Source organism: Hydra vulgaris, chromosome 15 (assembly GCF_038396675.1).
Source record: "Hydra vulgaris chromosome 15, alternate assembly HydraT2T_AEP".
NCBI classification, from domain to species: Eukaryota; Metazoa; Cnidaria; class Hydrozoa; order Anthoathecata; family Hydridae; genus Hydra; species Hydra vulgaris.
In genome coordinates this window covers 21,740,778-21,762,275 of record NC_088934.1, presented here as the reverse complement: position 1 = coordinate 21,762,275, position 21,498 = coordinate 21,740,778, and the positions used below count along the sequence as shown (strand labels likewise).

The following is a 21,498-nucleotide window of genomic DNA, read 5'->3' as shown; positions in this document are numbered from 1 at the left end:
TGGTATCAATTTAGTTGCTCTTATTTGCAATTGCAATTTAGTTGCTTCTTTGAACTTTTCCAAGTTCTTTGATATTTTTTTTATAATAGGGATTTCAAGGTTTAATTACTAACTCCAAATAAGGTCTAACACATGTGCAATAAAATATTTTCATGAAGTATTTATCTTTATACCTAAAAGTATTATTTAATATTGCAAGCATATTGTTTGCATTACTGGCAGCATACCTTACTTGTCTTTTCCATTCCAAATCCTTGGATATGTAAACACCTAAATTTTTTTTGAGAGTAGATTTTTCAATTTTTTTTTAATTCACCATCATTTTTCATGAAATAAAAATATCTTTTATTACTTGCACCAAAATGCATTATTTTACATTTCTCAAAATTCAAACACCGTTTCCATTCAACAAACCATTCATCAAGTTTTTTTATGTTATTTTGAAACAATTTTGAATTAACCTCGGTATAAATAGGAGCGATTAATTTATTGTCATCGGCATACAAACAACATTTATTAAGAAGTCTGCTTAGTAAATCATCTAATTCAATGAATATCAAGAAAAGAAGTGGGCCAAGTACAGAACCCTGTGGTTGCTAAACTTGTAGTTACTAAAACCACAATTAAAAAATTTGAACAAAACAACCACTACATATTTTTTTTCATTTTAATCTATTATTGTTTTTACTCAAGCTATGTATAATTGTATTTTTACGTAAAATTATATTTTTACGTAAAATTATATTCTATTTTATTAAATTTAAATTATATTATATTTTTTTATTATTATTATTATATTTATTATTATTATTATTATTATTATATTTATTATAAATTTAATTATATTATATTTTTACGTAAAATTATGTTTACGTAAAATTATATTTTTACGTAAAATTATATTTTTACGTAAAATTGTATTTTTACGTAAAAGTGTATTTATATACTTTAAAATAGTAAAAGTTATTAAAATTAATAAAAAAAATTCTTTATAATAGAAAGTAGAAAATATTTTAAAATTATTTGTGGTTAATATTTGGTTAAGTTACTCAATGAAATTATGCACAGTTTATTATGTTTATTTATTTATTTTTTTCAATTTGGTAACGTTTGATGCTGTGATGTCATGATATTTTAAAGGGGGTAAGTAATTTTTAATTATTATATCAATCAAATAAAAATATCAATAAAATTATTCTTAATTTTTTTTTATTTTTTTATTTTTTATGTATGGTTTGAACTGAAATTTAAACAGATCATTTTTTAAACTTAAGTATGTAAGTAAAAAATTATTTTTTTAATGTTGCTTATTTTACTTTCTAAAATACTCAGTACAATACTCATATAATGTACAATACTTCAGTAAAATACTCATATAATTTTATTATATTTACTAATTTAAGTTAAATAAACGTCTTTTTTTTTTTGTCAAGGTTTGTGTTTTCAAGTTTAAAAGTTGAGAAAAGCTTGTAATAATTAAAAATCTGATAAATGCAACAACTAAAAAAAATGATGATTTCAAATTAAGCAAGATCATATGAAAATTTCAAAAATGATAAATATATCATAAAAACTTATTATAAAAAAAAATTGGTCAAAAAATTGGTAAAATGCACTTTTTTCTTTTTTTTTCTTCTTTGGAACTCATCTTGATTAGCTCTGCTATTACAATGTTTCCTTTTCGACTAGTAAATAGTCTAGTCAACTAGATGAAATGTAAACGAAAATTATTGCTATTATCGCTATCGTTTGAAATTTTCATATGATTTTGCTTCATTTTAGACCCAACATGATACACTTTTAAAGAAATTTTTTTTGATAATATTAGGAACTTTTATATGTTCAAGAGTCTTGAGGGATCCCTAAAAATATTTTTTATTCAAAAAATTATTAAAAACCCATGTTTTTTTTATCAAATAGAACACAGGGGTGGCAGCATTTATTTTTAAAATATGTTTTTTGGGATACCCTTATATATATATATATATATATATATATATATATATATATATATATATATATATATATATATATATATATATATATATATATATATATATATATATATATATGTATGTAGATTTTATTTATATCTTTTTTGTCCAGTTATTCTAATTTTCCTTTCCAACATAAATTAAAAGTTTTTTTTTGTTAGAGTTTTTTTTTAGTAGCTTGATTTTTAACTTTTATAGACAGCTCTTCATTGGGCTGCTAAACTTGGTCGCCCAGATATGGTGAAGTATGTTATATCTGAGGGTGGTGATATTAATTGCAAATCGGTAATTATTAATATTATTTTTTGTATTGCTTTGTCCAACATCTGAAAATTGTTACTTTTTTTGCATCACTTTGTCCAACATCTAATAATTATATATATATATATATATATATATATATATATATATATATATATATATATATATATATATATATATATATATATATATATATATATATATATATATATATATATATATTATAAAATGGTATAATAGCACTTTTCTTTTTTTATTGGCTTTTTTTAATTTTGTTGACTAATATTGACAGACATAATTTTTTTCTAAATTTTTATGGTTTTTTTTTTCATAAACATCAAAATGTATAACTTTCATAATTTTTTTAATTTATGTTTGGTTATTTCAATCAAGAATGTAAGTAAAAGTTTTTTTTTCCTTATAAAACTAAAGTTATCAGTTTAATAAAAATAAAGTATGTAGCAATAATTAAACATTTACTAATAATTACTTAATTTAGTAATAATTATACATTTAGTAATATAAAAACATTTAGTATTAAAAAAACATGTTTGTTATTGTAACTGCATTTTTTTAATTTTTTATATATATATATTGGTTTGGATTCTTGTTAGATGGTATGTTTTGTTCATCATATTCTGTAATTAATATTTTTTATTGCATTTATTGATGTTGTTTTCTCTGGATATTATTTTTGTTTTGCATTGAGTTAATTAAGAAAGTATTGCTAACAATTTTTTTTTTCATTGTATTAGGGATATACTCCTCTGCACTTAGCAGCTGCAAGTGGTCATAATCAAGTCATAGTGCAATTAATTGAGCTTTATGGTATATTGTTTTTTTATAATGCTCAAAGTTTTCGTTTTAATTTTCAAAATACAGATTACCTTTTCATCTGATTTTTTCTAAAAAATAGTTGTTCTTTGATAAACATCTGTTTTAACTAGGTGCAAACATACATCAACGTGACCACAGTGGCAAAAAACCAAAAGACATTGTTAAAGATACTGTAGCTGCTGATGTTCAACGTAAATATAAATTTATATCAAGTATATATATATATATATATATATATATATATATATATATATATATATATATATATATATATATATATATATAAACACACACACACACACGCACGCACATTAGGGTAAACATTAAAACAACTTTTTTTTTTAAAATATATATATATATATATATATATATATATATATATATATATATATATAAAATCAATACAAATATTTAATATTTTATGTACTATGTACTATAAAATATGTACTATGTACCTTCAGTTTATCAAACATTCTACCACATCATTTGGTAAAGTAAAGAACATATATATATATATATATATATATATATATATATATATATATATATATATATATATATAAAATCAATACAAATATTTAATATTTTATGTACTATGTACTATAAAATATGTACTATGTACCTTCAGTTTATCAAACATTCTACCACATCATTTGGTAAAGTAAAGAACATTAAAACATTGGTCTTGTAATTCAAAAAATGTTACTTATTTTCTGTTGTGTAATGGATGTGATGGAAAAAAAAACATGTAAAGGAAAAACTAACAACCTGAGATTTAGAACCAATTTTCACATCCATACATGCAGACCAGATACTGGTTCAGATAAATTTGATCAGCATGTTTGCTAATGCCACTTTGCCCCTACTTCCTATTTTAGTATTTTTTGGAGAAAAAAATAAACAAAAAAACCCCTAAGAATAATGAAAGATTGCTGCCTTAACCTAAACCCTTAGTGTGGCGGCACTCCCTTGCTTGTTAATTATTCTTTGTTTCTTTCAAAATTAGGACTGCCAGGTAAAACTTTTTTCTTAAAAAAAATCAATGACAACCTTTTACACTTTTACAGCCATTTCTTTTTAAACAAGTTTTGATGCAATTTCCTCAAGTTTCATTTCAATATCTGATTGTTCAATAAAAACGTTCGAATTGTTGAGCTAAGTTCAATCAGTTTTTATTACTTCTCACTTTATGAGTTATACCATTAGTGTTTACTTCCTTTTCATCAACAGAACAATTGTCAGATGGCTTAAATAATCGCTGAATGAGATTGGTGGAAAGATTAGTTTTTTTTTTTAAATCTTGTTGCTAAATTGGTCTAAATTTATTCGAGATTTGACAAGTACTTCATGAGTAGAATTAAATCAATGTTTCTTCTTTTAATAATTCTATTTTCAAATAGCTGTTTAACAAGTTGACTTATAGGTAAGTGCTTATAGTTTTGTTGAGTTTTTCTTCTTGTATGATCAATCACAATTTTAGAATACAAAAGATAAGTTTCTTCTTTTTGAAAGAGTGTTAATTGCCGATCATAAAGCCTGTCATTAAGCTAATTTTTAGTCAGTAAAATCAATATTCTTACCAATTAAAGCTGTTTTTACTTCTGTTTTCACCTCTAAAAACTGTTTAAGCATATAATTAGTAGTGCACCCACTTGTTTTTAAATTACAAACCAAAGCTTTTTCAATTTTTGAAGTCCGTCATCATTTCTTGCTGGTGATCTACAAAGTTATTTAACCAATTTTCTTATTTTTGCAACAGTTTCTTGATATTTAAGTTTCAGTAATAGAAAAGAATGTTGTCATGACTGCACGAACAATTTAAATATCATCAACTTTCAGGCCTTGTTAAGAAGCGTTACGCAGCTCGCATTTTGCCTGCGAAAAGGCGATTTGCCTACGCGTTCAGCAGTTTTGTGCTACGCAAAAACTTTCATCTTTTAGAATATTTAAATTATCTTTTGATGTTGTTAACGTGACGTCGTTTATTCACAAGAAATAAAGAAATTGAGGTTAAATGCTTTTACTTGCGGTAAAAGCATTTAACCGCTATTGTAAACAAATAGATTTTTTGTTAAAGAAACAGTTTGTTTAATAATTTTTGTTGTTGTTGTTAAAAATTAGTTAAAAAAATTAAAGTGTTTTAAATTTTATCTTAAGAAATTAAATATATAAATTCCTTTTTAAATATAAAAGTTATTTTTTTTTATAATAGTTTAAAAAATGCACGATTTTATTTTGATGTAAATATTTTATTAATAAGATATTTTGTTTATTGTTAATTCAAGAACGTAAAGTTTTAATGACGTTCTTTTAACTTATGAAAATAAATTATGATCATGAATACGTTATCGGTAACTGATAAACAACTCTTTATTGTTTAAAAACATTATTAAAAAGAGTTTACAAAATAAATTTAAAAAAAGAAAAAATTTATTAACAGTTATTAACAGAAATTTATTAACAGAAAAAATTTATTAACAGTTAATAAAATAACCAAAAACCAACCCTATAAGAAAATAAACAAATATTATTATACGTTTTATAAAAAAAATATTTTTTTTCAAAATAAAATTTAGTTCATATTTAAAAAAATAATAAATGTGTTTTTTTAAGTAGGAACTTAGATTTTATTTGTAACTTTTGTTATAGTGAGAGAAAAAAAACTGCTTGTATGATTTTTAATGTGTCAATAAAATAACTTTAATTACAATGCGGTACTTGAAAAGACTCTAGTGACGCAATATAACTTCTAATGATGCAAAATATATTTGCTGAGTTGAGTTTCTTAGATATGCGTTACGCGTTTTCGTTACGCAGCGAAATCTCGTAACAAGGCCTGAACTTTATTTCATCGCCACTTTAATCTTGATAAGAATCTACAGCTACCATCTTCCATCTTCATCACTTTAACTTTGATAAGAATCTACAGCTTCCATCAACATTGTTATAATCATAAACATGTGCATCAACTTTGTTTTTTGTAAAAAGCACATCAACCACACATAGATAAATAGCGTGGTTGTAACACATTTCATGTTTAGGCTGTGTCATGACCAATTTTTTTTATCTAGCTAGCTTCATCAGTAATAGAAGCTACAATGTCTTTGTCAAAATTTGAATCAAATGAATTAGGCTTATTACTGATCAAATTGATGGCTTTTGTTTAAGAATTTCGGCTGATATTTCAACTTTAAACCAATTTGTCTTAGCTACGATGCTGAAGTTGAGCTAAGTCAATTTAATCATTTAGAGAGAAAGAGAGAGAGAGTAAGAGTGGCCGAGAGTAGTCTTGGACTGCTCTCCTAACAATTTTATATGATTGAGATTGAAGGAATTTTTCCTTATTTTACGTTATTGGATTTTAAAGATTTAGTTTTATATTTAAAATTAATCAAATCCCAATGTCAATTATAACAATTTATTTTTTTTGTAATAGTTATATGAATTTAGTTAATAATTTAAATTATTAAAAAAAAGGATCTAACACAATTAATCAATGAAATTCCAAAATAGTGACACAATTTAAAAATATACGTGAAAAGTTTTTATACAAGTTAAAAGAAAAAATGTTCAAAAATGGAAAATAACTATAAAAAATAACCAGCAAAAAATGTTATTGGGAAAAAAAAGGAAAAAAAAAGAGAAGTTTTTATATTGTTGTATATTTTTGTGTATCGTTATATGTCCTTTATTTTTGCGTATAAAATTACAAACAAAAGTTTTGTTGTGGCTTTTTACAAAAATTTTATCAATATTTTTATCGGTATCACCAAGTTCAACAGTTAAAAATACATAACACATGTCACTATTTTTGATTTAAAAGATTGACAATTTAAATGTACCGGCAAACAGTTTTAAAAAAAATTTGTCTGCATAATCCGTTTATTGTTTAAATTTTAAAAGTGTTTCTTTACTTGTTACAACAAATATTAGTAGTAACAAAAACTGTCTAAAAGAGTCACAATTCGAAAAAGATTTTGGTTTAACTGTTAATAAATAGTAATAATAATAATAAAGAACTTTAGTTTTAATATATATACATTTTCGAACATTCAGAGGTAAAAAGTTTGAACTTTTTGAAGAATGGCAAAAGTTCGAATGTTTGAACTTGAACATGCTCAAATAAATTGAAAGCCATTACTATCTATAAACAATAATAGAACTTATTATTCTTAACAAAGATGTGAATTTTTTAGACATGAATGTAAAGTTTAATAGCGTAACAAATCCAAAAAAAAAATGCTGGGGGAAAAAAACGCGCACCACAATCAAATGCTTACTGAAAAATGTCGATACTATTGGTTGATGTACGATGTTAGTGAGAAGTGTTGCATTTGCGACGCGTCTGACAATGATGTGTTATTTACTAGTTATTTACTTTTATGTACACATTAGTCTCATTAAAACTCTTTTAGTCACAATTTTTATTTATATTTGTGTGCATACAGTAAAATTATTTTTTTAAAGTTTATAGTACCTATATTTGTGTGCTTACAGTGAAATTATTTTTTTAAGTTTATAGTACCTATATTTGTGTGCATATAGTGAAATTATTTTTTTAAAGTTTATAGTACCTATATTTGTGTGCATACAGTGAAATTATTTTTTAAAAGTTTAGAATTCAGTTTTCAAAATATTGCGAATCACATATTGTTCCATGAAAAATTTGTTAAAAAAATATTTAATAAGTTAAAAAAATATTTATTAAAATATTTGTAGTAGTTTCGAAGACTTTGGAAAGCAGAGTTTTAAAAATATTTATTAAAATATTTGTAGTAGTTTCGAAGACTTTGGAAAGCAGAGTTTTAAAGTATTCTACTAAGCATGTTGCAAAATAATTTGGAGTTATTTTAAATAAAGGTGAAAATGTAAAGGACATGTTATATTTGGCTTTTTTTTTTTAATAGTCAAAGGTCAACAAAGATTATTAACAGATTTAAAAACTAAACATTGTCTATTTAAAATCAAATGTTTTACAACAAGGCGTAGCTTCAACTTATAAAGAACAAGAAGCATTTAACAAGAGTTTGAAGTATCTATCAAGTGCAAAGATGAAGAAGTGATTCCATAGAAAAAGGTCAGAACAATTGACACGTTTTTCGTTAAAGAAATTTAGATAGAAAAAATGGTATCGCATATGATTGCTAAGAAGCCATTTTTAAAGGACGTCATGCTAATAGAGGGAGAGGGGGTCATCAGTAAAAGATGTCATGTTATAGAATTTTTTTATTTTAGTTTTAATAACATGGACTATATTAGGCCTAAATATACCTTTATAGCTTTATTTATTCACTTATTATTTATTATGGTTCCAATCAAATTGATACAAGCCCAAAATAATCTTCATACAAGTCACATGGATGATCCATTTTGTACAGCAACTATAAGGAATGTGGAAAAAGTTAGCTCTTTTTTAGGCTTTTTAAGGGTGTGTGCTTTATAAGTCAAGACAATAAAGCTCGGATTTCAATTGGAATTACCGCTGATAACAAACTAGCTCCTATATAAATGCATATGGAATATCAAGTTTCTCTTCCTGGTCATGACTGGGTCATTGAAATCAAACCAGATGGGCTTGGAAAACCTGATGCATTTTCCTACTTTGGTCCCACTTATATTGCTGTTTGATCTGAAAAGCATTCATCGTCGACTGTGTATGCTCACAGGTTCAACTTTAAACGACTTTAAACTCTGCCAGAGTTCGATTCCATTACGAAAGACCTAATGACCAAGTTGGTTAAGCCAGTGGTTGCCTTCAGGGTTGATTTAGCGGGAATGATTCTTCCTCGTGATCATTATAGAACTCATCTAGACTCTTAAGGAACTCAAATTCCTTTTTATTATCAACTTTTTATCAAAATACAATATGTATAGCAAGACTTAAGGAATTATCTGGAATTATCTAATTAAGGACAATATGTAATATACATTATGGTAGGACAATGGATCTTCTTTTGGAGAAAGCAGAAATTTGATTTCTCTGGAATGATCTGAGCCTTGATCTTTTGCAGAAAGAGAAGAAAAAATGGACAGAAATTGTAAAGAAGATGTCAAATTTTGACTCACTTGATTTTGAAAAATTATTAAAAAAGGAAATTTCTGCTTACGAAAGTAACAGAGTAGATTGAAAAGTGTGCTGGATTGCAATTCCTACGTGCACATATAAACTAATAACTAAAAGAAGTTAAACAGAAGGTCAAAGTTTTCTGTTCAATATGTTTTAACAATTCGCCAGCCGAGAATCAAGAGACCGTATATTGTGTTTCCAAGAAAATCAAGTTTTAAAATTAAATTTAAAGACTTTCTGCCAGATGTGTGAGTATTTTTCAAAATATTTTTAAAAGTTGTATCATTCTTGAGACTAAATTTATTGGACACATACCCTATTGATTGTTGAATACTTATTGATAATAAAAAGAAAAAAAAACAAAATGTAGACATATGGCCTCTCGGTTCTTAGGTGACGAATTATTAACAGAATCTCTTGCAATGCTTACACATGAAGAGCATTTATTACAGCAAAAAATGTGTTTTTTTGATTTTCTTTTCTTTTTCAAAAAAAGGTGTTCTAGTGTGTGTGTGTGTGTGTGGGGGGGGGGGTATATTAAGGTTTTTAAAAAATGCATTTCGAATAAGGCATGTTTCACTGCTGTTTACTTTATTGTGATCAGCTGTTTTTCATAACTCATTCTATTTTTTTTTATTTATTCTATTTTTCCCGTGGTAGCTCTCAGAGAGGCTGATTCCATCAACAGCTGAAAAATATCGAAGTATTAACAGTGCCATTTTGTGCATGGATGGTGTCCCTGTTTGTACTTTTGGTGTGCATTGCCGAGGCCACATTTAGAGCCCTTTGTTACGGCTTAGAGTTTATTAATAGTAATGAGGCAATTGCTTGAGCTATTAAACAGTGTTCTGAGTACTATCTATGCTTTGAGTCAAGTTCTTCAACAAATTTAAAAATAAACACAAAAACCACCAAGTTCTCTAAACCTATCATTCACTAATATTCGTGGTCTTCGAAGTAACTTTTCTTCTGTCGAGTCTTATCTCTTCAAAGTTCACCAGACCTACTTGCTCATTGTGAGACTAATTTGAGTTAAGCTGTCTCATCTTGCGATCTTAGTGTTGATGGTTATCTTCCTTTAATTCGTAAAGACTCTAATAGTCACATGCTTGGCCTGGGGATTTACATTCGTAAGAATTCACCCATTTGTGGTGAAACTAGGTTTGAATCCGCAGACTATTCTTTTATGTGCTTTCGTTTAGCACCACTTCACTCTATTGCCTTTCTCTTTGTTCTATATCGCTCTCCTTCATCTCAAGACTGCACACTTTTTGACGTTATTTCTGATCATATTGACCAAGCCCTCTCTCTTTATCCATCAGCTAACATAGTTGTTGTTGGTGACTTAAATGCTCGCCACTCTGAATGGCTTGGCTCTAGTGTCAGTGATTCTGCAGGCATTAAAGCCCACAACTTTTGCCTTTCTCAATCCCTAACTCAAATAGTTAACTCTCCAACTCGCTTTCCAAACAACCCATATCAATAACCTTCTCTACTCGACTTATGTCTTGTTTCTGATCCAAGTCAGTGCTCAGTTTCTCCACATTCACCCTTAGGTGCTTCTGATCACAGTTTGATCTCTCTAAAACTAATATCTTATTCTTCTTTATCACCTAAATCCGCCTATTATCGTATCTCTTACTACTACAGTAAAGCTGACAGGGATTCTTTCCGTGTTTTTCTTCGTAATGGCTCTTGGTTAGAAATCTTTCGTCTTCCTGTCAACAAATGTGCTTCTTACATAACTTCGTATATTCAGCCTGGCATGGAATCATTTGTTACCTCTCGACGATTCCAAGTCAAGCCTCACTCTCTTCCATGGTTTTCCTCACACTGTGCTGCTGTGATTGCCAATCAAAACCATTACTTCCATATCTATCAGCAAAACAATTCTCCAGAAAACAGATGTCTGTTTATTACTGCTAGAAACCATTGTAAAAAAGTTTTATCTAATGCCAAAGCCCTATTCTCAGGTCATGAAATCTCGTATCTCATCTCAAAAATTAGGCTCACGTCAATTCTGGAGAATCTTTAATAGTATTAATAATAAGGGCAAATCTTTAATTCCACCTCTCTTGTATGGTTCAGACTTAGTCACCTCACCTAAAGACAAAGCTGAATTGTTTGCTAAGAATTTTTCATCAATATCATCTCTTGTTTCTACTAGTTGCATTCTACCTGAGTTAGTCATCAAACAGGTTGATCCATTGCATGGCATTCATATCACTCCAGCTTCTGTATCTAAAGTGATTTCCTACCTAGACTCTTCTACAGCTTGTGGTCCGGACAACATACCTGTTATTGTCTTGCAGAAATGTTCTCCAAAGCTGTCGTCTATACTCTCAAAACTGTTCAACAAGTGCTTATTAGAGTCTTGTTTTCCAGCCTGCTGGAATGTGGCATCCGTTATCCCTATCTTCAAAAATTCTGGAGAGCGATCTGACTACCATCCCATTAATCTTCTTCCTATCATAATAAAAGGTTTTTGAATCTTTAATTAACAAACACTTAATCTCTCATCTTGAATCTAATAACTTACTTTCTGACCATCAATATGGATTTTGATCTTCTCATTCTGTAGCTGATTTGCTAACAGTAATAACTGATAGGTTTTATTGTGCATTAGATAAAGGTGGAGAGGTTAAGGCCATTGCTCTTGACATTTCAAAAGTTTTTGATAAAGTTTGGCATGCTGGTCTTCTCCATAAGCTTTCTTCTTATGGTGTATCTGGCAACATCTTTAAGATTATTGAATCCTTCCTTTCCAATCGTAGCATAAAAGTTGTCCTCGATGGACAGCACTCTTCTTATTCTGTAACTTCAGGGGTTCCTCAAAGTTCTATCCTTGGCCCTATACTCTTTTTAATTTACATTAACGATCTTCCAGATATTCTCACATCTAAGGTGGCATTGTTTGCTGATGATACTACCATTTATTCTTGTCGTGATAAGAAACCAACACCCTCTGATTGCTTGGAGGGGGCATTTGAGCTTGAAAAGGATCTCACTTCTGCTACAGCATGGGACTCACAGTGGCTGGTGAACTTCAATACAGATAAAACTCAGTTTTTTTCAGCCAATCGTTATCGCAATAAGTTAGATCTTCCTATATTTATGAATGGTGATGTACTCGATGAGTCATCTACTCTTCATCTTCTAGGATTAACTCTTACTTCCAATCTTTCTTGGAAACCATATATCAAATCAGTTGCAAAGTTAGCATCTTCTAAGGTTGCATCTCTTTATCGAGCTCGACACTTTCTTACTTCGGATTCTATTCTCTATCTCTATAAATCTCAAATCCAGTCTTGTATGGAATACTGTTGCCATATCTGGGGTGGATCTTCTAATGATGCCCTTTCTCTTTTAGACAAGGTGCAAAAACGCATTGTAAACATAGTTGGACCTGCTCTTGCAGCCAACCTCCAACCATTATCACATTGTCGTAATGTTGCTTCTCTTTCTCTTTTCCACAAATACTATAATGGGCACTGCTCAAGAGAGCTAGCGTCTCTTGTTCCATCTTCTAAAATTCATTCTCGTGTTACTTGTCATTCAATTAAGTCTCATCCTTTTTCTGCGACTGTTCCTAAGTGCTCTAAAAACGCTTATTCGTCTAGTTATTTTCCTCGAACATTTGTTCTTTGGAATTTGCTTTCTTCATCTTGCTTTCTCGATTCAAATAATTTGCAATCCTTTAAATTGTCTGTCAATCGTTATCTTGCTCTACAATCTTCATCTTCCAGTAACTTCCAACTTTAATTAGTGGTTGCTTGCAGCCTTTTTGGAAGCGAAGATGTTTAAAAAAAAAAAAATTTGTATTTACATATTTATTTATATTTATATTGTATTTTTTTGATATGTCGAATGCTTTTCTCATTTTAAAATTGAGATTAAATAAAGTTTATTTGATCTATGCCCATCTTTTTGACCTATGCCTATTTTTTTGACCTATGCTCATTTTGCCAGACAGTTTTCGATTGAGCGGAAAGCTCTTTAAAATAGTAAAAATTTCTTTTCTAATAGCCAAACCGTTTTAATTTTTGTCACATTATAAGAAGGCAAACTTTAAAATAATTTAGCATATAGGTCTAAATCTTACAAGTTCAAAAACAGTTAATGAATTATATATTCATTTCTAACCTACAAAAAATTTATCAATAGTTGTAATGAGCATCTTTATGCAAATTTTAATAATAATAAATATATAATTATATAAAATGTAGTTATATAAAAGTTAATTATATGAAATTTATGATCAATTTAATTGCTTTGAGATCTGAAAAGATCCACATCACTTTGTTTACTTAAGGGAGCGTTAGTCAAAAAATTTCAAAATAATTATTACTTATTTTAAATGTATAAAGTCAAAAAGAATTTTTTATTGCCTGATGGAAAGGTTAATTTATTTTTTTCATATATGTCCTATTTTATTTTATATTTTATTTTAGGAAAACTTGGAAGATCATTAATTCTTGGTCAGTATATATGTAACTTTTCATTTACGTTAAAGGAGTTAACTGTTCACATTTTGTATTGAATTTATAAAAACCTTTTTTAACAGTTTCCACGGCTATTTTCATCACATTTAGGTTTAAGGATTTTTTGTTTTGTTTTCTTTCCAATAGAACCAGATTGGGTAAGGTCGAATGCCATCCTTGAAAGACGAGGTTCTTTACAGAATCAGCACTCGATAAATATATCTCCGACCATGAAGCCCAAACTAGCGAAAACATTAAGACAAGAGTCTGTTCCGGCTTAAAAATTCTGAGCTTAGTATTTATGCTAGAAAAATTGTTGATAAATCAATCTGTTTAGATTTTTTAACTTCTTTAAACTTATGTGTAGCAGTCAACTCCCTTAACTTTATTAATAAAAGGTTTCCTAATTTTATAGGCTTTTAAAATATTTCATTCAAGTTTTTGTTTTTGTTGATCGGTATTTTTATACTTAATATATGTAATAATTTGATTTTATGATAAACAGATTTAATAAATAAGAATATATGTAATGTTTGTGAATTTCACAAAAATTGTCAAGAATCTTAAAATAAAATATAAATTTTTATAAAGATGAAAAACGTATTTTTCTAAATATCTTGATATTGTAGCTGCAGATGTCGTTATTTCCCATGACACTTTGACGACTCTAAACAAGCTCCATAAGGGAAGTATTTCTGAAACGGAGCTAGTATCTGATTTACCTGAGTCAACAAGATCTCATCTGAAGACAATGAGCGTTGTGACTCCAAGATCAGTAAGAATAGTTAATATATCAAGATGAAGATTTTTACATAATATTTTCAAGATATTTTTTACTTGAAAAAAGTATTAATTTACTGGTTTCTATTTTTCATTTTCAGATGTCTTTCTTAAAACTTGCAAAAAAGCACGAGGTCAGGTAAGTTCAGTAACATTTTAGTTGACTTAAATTTATGTGAACTGAAATGAGTACAGCCTCGATTAAGTGTTTCCCTTTCTTTTTTTCTTCGCTTTCTTCATATTATTACTGAAATGTTTAATTGCCTGAACCAGGTTGAAATCTGAAAATTCAGCCGAATCTCCAAAGCTTCCGACACGAAGAGTAAGTAAGCCGATACTGCGAGAGAGACCAAAAACTCAAGTCATTTCCGTTCCACAAAATGCATTTCATCAAATGGTCCAGCCAAAAGCTTCTTTTGAAATTTGAAAATTTTGATTCATTACTGTCTGCTCGCGAATAATTTATACTTATTACTTAATAGCTCAAAGCAAAATATTAGAAAAACCATAGTAACCTTAGTAATTTTTGAAAAATCGAAATACTGTAACGACACAATTTCTTCAAAGGGTTGCAGTATTGTAGTGTCTTTTTTGTATTTAATATAAAAATATATATTTCATATAATTTTGCATTTCCAAATATTTCTATATCTAACTATTATTTATTAGCTTTATCACGTATCTTATAAATATTTAACTACTTTTTTAACAAATTGTATAATTTTTACATATTAAATTGTCACTGATATTTTGATGCAATAATTTTTATCTATACTATTCTATGTATATTAAATATAGTTGGGCTTCTACCAATTAAGGTTGATTCTCTGTCTTATCGTCGTAAGTTGTGTCTCTTTTACGAAAAAAGTACCATGTCTCTGCTTAAACGAACTATCATTTCTATTTCAACAACATTCTTGCGTGACTCTTAATTCTTTTTTTTTTTATTGAAGTTTTGGTTGATAATATATTACTTGTGTCATTAAAAAGATTTAAATTAGGTCTTAAATTCAATAAAATTTACGCATTTTTTTAAAATTTGGACAATATTTGGTGTAATTTATGGCACAAATTTTTTTTTATTACCATCAAGATTAGCAGTAAAGATTATTCAAGTGTATGCTGTAGATACTAATACAATAAGTGTTCCTAATTTCGAATCAATTCGATAATTAGTTTTAAAAATATCCTCTTCGATTCCCGTTACTGCGGAAACAACTTTTTTATTTATGTTTGATAAATTAGATCAGCTAAATCAATTCTCAGTTTTGAGAATTGATTTAGCCGATGCACTGCGTAAGATATTTACAAAGCGTCATAATTTTACTAGTCTACAAAATTATTTACGAAGTACTAAAAAATACGAACAAAAAAATTGAAAATATATTTTCAATGTTAAAAAAAACCGTTATGCGTCAAGAAATAAAAAGATTGTTAACAAGAATTTATATAATTGAGGAAAATGAAGAATCTATTTAGGATTCTTAACAACTTAACCCAAAAAATATGAGTTTAAAAAAAATGCAAGTTAAATAAATATAGGGGAAAGTCGGGTAGCCCCGGCCATTTAAAAAAAAAAAGATTGAACACAAGTAATAAAAGAAAACTAAGTGCCAAACGACTTTTTTTAAAAGTATAAACATTCATCTATTGAATTAGAAACAAAAAAAATAATTATTGTGTATCTTAGGTCTTTTTATTGGAATTAAATGAATTACTATTATGGGTTTGACCATTATATTAAATGTATTATTTATGTAAAAAAAAGATGCTTGTTTTTAATATGTAAACGGATTAAGTTGTAGGGAGCCGCCCTCCAAACTTGTGTCCGATACCACCCGATTATATCTCATTCATAAATACTGGTTTTAAAACCAGTAAATTAAAGTATTAAACGAATTTTATTTAAAAAAATATATAGTAAATAAAAATGTATTTTTAATCTAATAAAAGTTATTAATTTACATAAAAATTAGGTATATTAATATGTGAATCTAAAATGCATCTCCTTAATTCCTGACATATATATTATAGTTTACAGTATTTGTTTTCAGATTTTTTTGTATTTTTTCTTTTTATTTATTTTTTTCTTCTTATGTGTTTTAATTTTATTAAATTTTTTATTTTTCTTTAAAAATTAAAGTGTTTTTTTAATTTTTTTTTCAATAGTGACTCTATGAAAAGGTTGCGATGATAAACGCATCATCCTTACCTTCTTTGAGTCCCTGACTGATTATAACAGTATATATATATTATAAATTAAAAAGATTAAAAACGTTTTTTATAAAGGTTTTTTATGTTAACGATGTTATTTTTGATGTTATCTGTGATGTTATTTTTTTGTTAACGATGTTATTTTATGTTAACGATGTTTATTTATTTTATATGAAAAATTGTAATATTGTTTAATCAGCGAAATAAAAGTTAAATAAATAAATAAAATAATCAAATATGATGATACATCGCTCTTCTGGTGGTGGAAAACAATATTTTTCACTCCCAGTCAATCGCTTCTACATATTATGATAGATATTTTATATATGCCATAATTTTACTCAAATAATGTTTTTATAGCGTTTAAAATCACATAGTTTCTTTAGTTTAAGCTGTACACTAAGTGTCCGGAGTTAACCGCTGTCTGGGGTTACCCGACTTTCCCCTAGTACAAAATCGCTTTTTACGTTACACCTACTAATGTTTTAGTTTGGTCACAAAAACCTATTTGTATTTCTATTAACTTTTTTGGTATATTACTGATGCTACTTCAATATTTATAGTAGTTCTTTTAAGATGTATTTTGTTTCTAATGATTAACAATTCATTTGAACTTTTTTTTATGTTTTGCTATATAAATATTTTTCAAGAAAGTTATTAGAACAAATATATAAATATTTTATAGTGTACACACAGCATAAAGTTTTATAGTGTACACATAGTAGCTAAGATAAAAATATTTTTATCCATGTCTTTTTTCCAGTCAATTTTCCAGCCAATTTTCCAGCCAGGATTTGTACAATAAACATATAACGTGCATAAAAAAATGATTTTCTTTATTCATTTCATAAAATGTACAGCATAAGGTTTAATCTCAAACAGTTTACACCAAACACACTTATGTAACTATTATTATATAACTAGATTATTTTATTTTACATTAGTATTCTTTTTAGCAACACTATAATAAATAAACAGTTTCTCATTAACAACTATTGCAACAAGTTTTAAGTCCAATACCTTCTTCTTTTTTCTGAAGAACTAAACTGTATATTAACAAAATCTTCGCATTTTGGACATTTAAAAAGTGAAACTATGTTTTTAAGTAAAATAAAGCTCATTTAAATAAGACAAAACTCATAAAAAAATCTTCATTTGTATTTCGAGGATCCTATATAACTTCTTTGCAGGACAACTTATTGAAGGAAGATGAAGATGGAATTTTTTCAACTTTTCAGTCTAAAGGTATTACAGTGGTTTCTTTACAAACGTACTAATGGTTACACGAAACTTTGTGTTTTTTTTATTATGGTAAAGATTTTTTTCTTTTCATTTTGATGCAACAATAGTAATTTTATTTAAACAAGGTATTAAAAATTTTTTAACTGAAGTATATAGCAGCAAACAATCTTTTTAAGAATATGAAGTATATAGCAGCAAACAATCTTTTTAAGAATATGAAGTATATAGCAGCAAACAAGCTTTTTAAGAATATGAAGTATATAGCAGCAAACAATCTTTTTAAGAATATGAAGTATATAGCAGCAAACAAGCTTTTTAAGAATATGAAGTATATAGCAGCAAACAAGCTTTTTAAGAGTATGAAGTATATAGCAGCAAACAATCTTTTTAAGAATATGAAGTATATAGCAGCAAACAAGCTTTTTAAGAATATGAAGTATATAGCAGCAAACAAGCTTTTTAAGAATATGAAGTATATAGCAGCAAACAAGCTTTTTAAGAGTATGAAGTATATAGCAGCAAACAAGCTTTTTAAGAGTATGAAGTATATAGCAGCAAACAAGCTTTTTAAGAATATGAAGTATATAGCAGCAAACAAGCTTTTTAAGAATATGAAGTATATAGCAGCAAACAAGCTTTTTAAGAGTATGAAGTATATAGCAGCAAACAAGCTTTTTAAGAGTATGAAGTATATAGCAGCAAACAATCTTTTTAAGAATATGAAGTATATAGCAGCAAACAATCTTTTTAAGAATATGAAGTATATAGCAGCAAACAATCTTTTTAAGAATATGAAGTATATAGCAGCAAACAAGCTTTTTAAGAATATGAAGTATATAGCAGCAAACAAGCTTTTTAAGAGTATGAAGTATATAGCAGCAAACAATCTTTTTAAGAATATGAAGTATATAGCAGTAAACAAGCTTTTTAAGAATATGAAGTAGTGCAACGTGCGCAATCAACTAAGAATAAACAGTTTTGATTATAAATTATCTGTTCATTATATTTGCTTTGAAACAATTTTTAATCTTATCAGTTATACTTTTTAAAATAACTTTTAAAGTCTAAAATATTCTTAGAATACTCTATACTTTTGCATTTTTTTCCAACTTCTTCACAAAATTTTGCTTTTATTTTCATTTTTAAATAAATGGATTTATTTGAGTGTGTGTAGATAAATAAGTGGATTATTGATAAGACATAAGCTTTTTCTTCTTGTTCTTTTCATCTTTAGGGATGTTCAAATAATGGGAAAAAATTATTTAAGCAATTTTAAGCTTTTTTTCAAATTACTTAAGTAACCTAAGTAATTTTAAGTAATTTAAGTTATTTTCAAAACATAAATTTTATATACATTTTTGTGTTATAGTACTATATAGGTATAACCAAATGAAAGAAAATATAACTAAACTTTTAAATTTGCTAAAAACATAATGCGTCAATCATTTTATAATTCAATGATGTTCTCAACTAGTGTTATAAAGACCAGCAGCACATAAAAGCATCTTTCTGCTTCAACTGATAATGGTGGTAAAGACATTTGGCATTTTCGGGCAGTCATTTGATCCTTCGAATACAGACATTTCTTTTTTGATACAGTCCAAAACATTAAAGGAAGCCTTGTTAATCATTAAATTTGAATTTTTAGCTAGAAAAAAATTAGGCTCTTCAGCCTTACTCTTTTTTTTTCAAAGGTTCTTCAATTTCAACATGCTTCACATTTAACTGATGTTTTAGGATCTTTAAGTAGTAGACTGAAATAGGCTTGTAGTTTGAAGTAGCAACAAAAAGTATAAAAATCCTATTTACAATTTATATAAATAATGTAACAAAAAAATTGAATAATAAAGCTAACAAATTAAAAAAATATTGTACTTAAAGGTAAAAATAAATAAATCACTATCTACAGGTTGATCTTGACATCTTATTGAACTGGAAAAAAAAAATGGTTTTAATAAAGATAATGTAAAATCATGCATTGATTTTAGTGATTTTTCTTAATTACAGTAAATGAAAATACAGTTGCACGGGTTGCTTACTTTAAAATATAATGGTACTGAAACATTTAAAATGAACTAGTAGCAACATCATTGGAAAGAGACTTAAGTATTTATATTGCAAACAATTTAAAATATGAAAACCCCATTGAAAAAATGGTAAGTAAAGCTAATCAAAATTGTATATGTTAAAACATGCAATTATGAATAGGGCTTTAATAAAAGTTTTAAGTTAGCAAGGTACGAGGGTTGACGCTAGCTCTGGCTAGCTCTTGACGCTAGCTCTGGCGTTAAATCTTAAACGCATTCTTTTCTCTTAGCTGTTGGATCATTATCTCCAAGCATTTTGTGAACAAAATAAATTTTGCATGATTCGATCGGGAGTAACCGTGCAGTGCTTGTTGAATAAATGACTTAACTAGGTCAAAAACAATATACATTCCGATTTAAAATGAATCAAACTTCAAAAGACACATTTTTGTATTGAATACATAGAGTGTTGATGAACTTGATTGACACATTTTTGTATTGAAAACATAGAGTGTTGATGTTGATACCCCCGCTGTATTGATTATGTATGGAATAGCTACAATACTCCACCTGGGGATACAAAATATGGAACCTATGTTGGGGATACCTTTCTTTGACTTTGGTAGTTAGAAAACCAAACACAGTTATCCCCAACATAGGTTCCACATTTTGTGAAACTGTTCAACTTGTATATTGCAGGTTTACATTTATTGCCACCAACCGCAACTCCTAGAGGCGGTTTTATTATTGTCAGTAAAAAGATATTTTTCTTAATTTTTGCAGCTGATTTAACTTCGTATAAATCAAAAATTAGTTTTCATTACGCTTCCCAATAGAACTGATTTAACCGACTTTCCCTGAGCTCTATACTTTGCTGGTTTGTTTGGGTTGTATTTCTTGAAAGATACCTTTTTTTTTGAGGTTATCAAGGACCTTCAAAAAGTCTTTACGGTTTATTACAGAGCACCACGAACGAGCTTGAAGATCACGCCTCTTTCCTTAACAATGCCCTTACCTGTGTCCTTATTGAAAAATAAAAACACATACAACGTTGAACTTTTAAAGAAGACTTCTAACAGCTGCAAACCTACCGTTCTTCCATCTGTCATGCACATTTATCATCAAAATGGCTGAAAATGGCTATTAGAAAAACAGTCAAGACTCATTGCAGCACAGAATATCAATGGTTCAAAACATTCTGAAAAAAGTTGTGTTCAAGAAAAGTTACGTAACCTTTAAGTTCGCAAAACGACATAAAAGCCAAGTAATTCTTTCAAATTGATAGATACTGTTGAAATTAAAATGAGGTTTAGCAAGAGCATTATTCGTTGATTTTTAAATTAATTATTATTGAAAGTATCAAATTTACTGTTTTATCAAAGACAATATCATATATCGTTTCAGCTGAGGGATAATTTGAGAATGGTTTAGCCAATGATGTAGCATATTTAGAAATACTAACTGGCCTAGATTTTCCTAATTATAACATTGACTCCTCTATGTAAACCTAGTTGTGGTAGTGGATTTTTATTTGTAAGTTTTCTTTTGATGACGTGATCATTTTGTACTGGCTATCATTATAAATTGTGTTGCTA

At 27.6% G+C, this 21,498-nt stretch overlaps 2 protein-coding genes across 2 annotated transcripts; both read left to right on the top strand.

The window, feature by feature from the left end:
- The first annotated feature begins 2,859 nt into the window (after nt 1-2,859).
- Nucleotides 2,860-15,233, top strand: LOC136091523 (uncharacterized). The gene is made up of 7 exons (XM_065819183.1): nt 2,860-2,895; nt 3,011-3,083; nt 3,203-3,283; nt 13,611-13,637; nt 14,270-14,415; nt 14,522-14,559; nt 14,694-15,233. The coding sequence occupies exons 1-7, from the start codon at nt 2,875-2,877 to the stop codon at nt 14,845-14,847; spliced, it is 540 nt and encodes a 179-aa protein (XP_065675255.1). The 5' UTR covers nt 2,860-2,874; the 3' UTR covers nt 14,848-15,233.
- Nucleotides 15,234-18,055: 2,822 nt separating this feature from the next.
- LOC136091818 (uncharacterized) lies at nt 18,056-18,820 on the top strand. Its single transcript, XM_065819530.1, has one exon. The coding sequence runs from the start codon at nt 18,056-18,058 to the stop codon at nt 18,818-18,820; it is 765 nt and encodes a 254-aa protein (XP_065675602.1).
- Nucleotides 18,821-21,498: the final 2,678 nt, after the last annotated feature.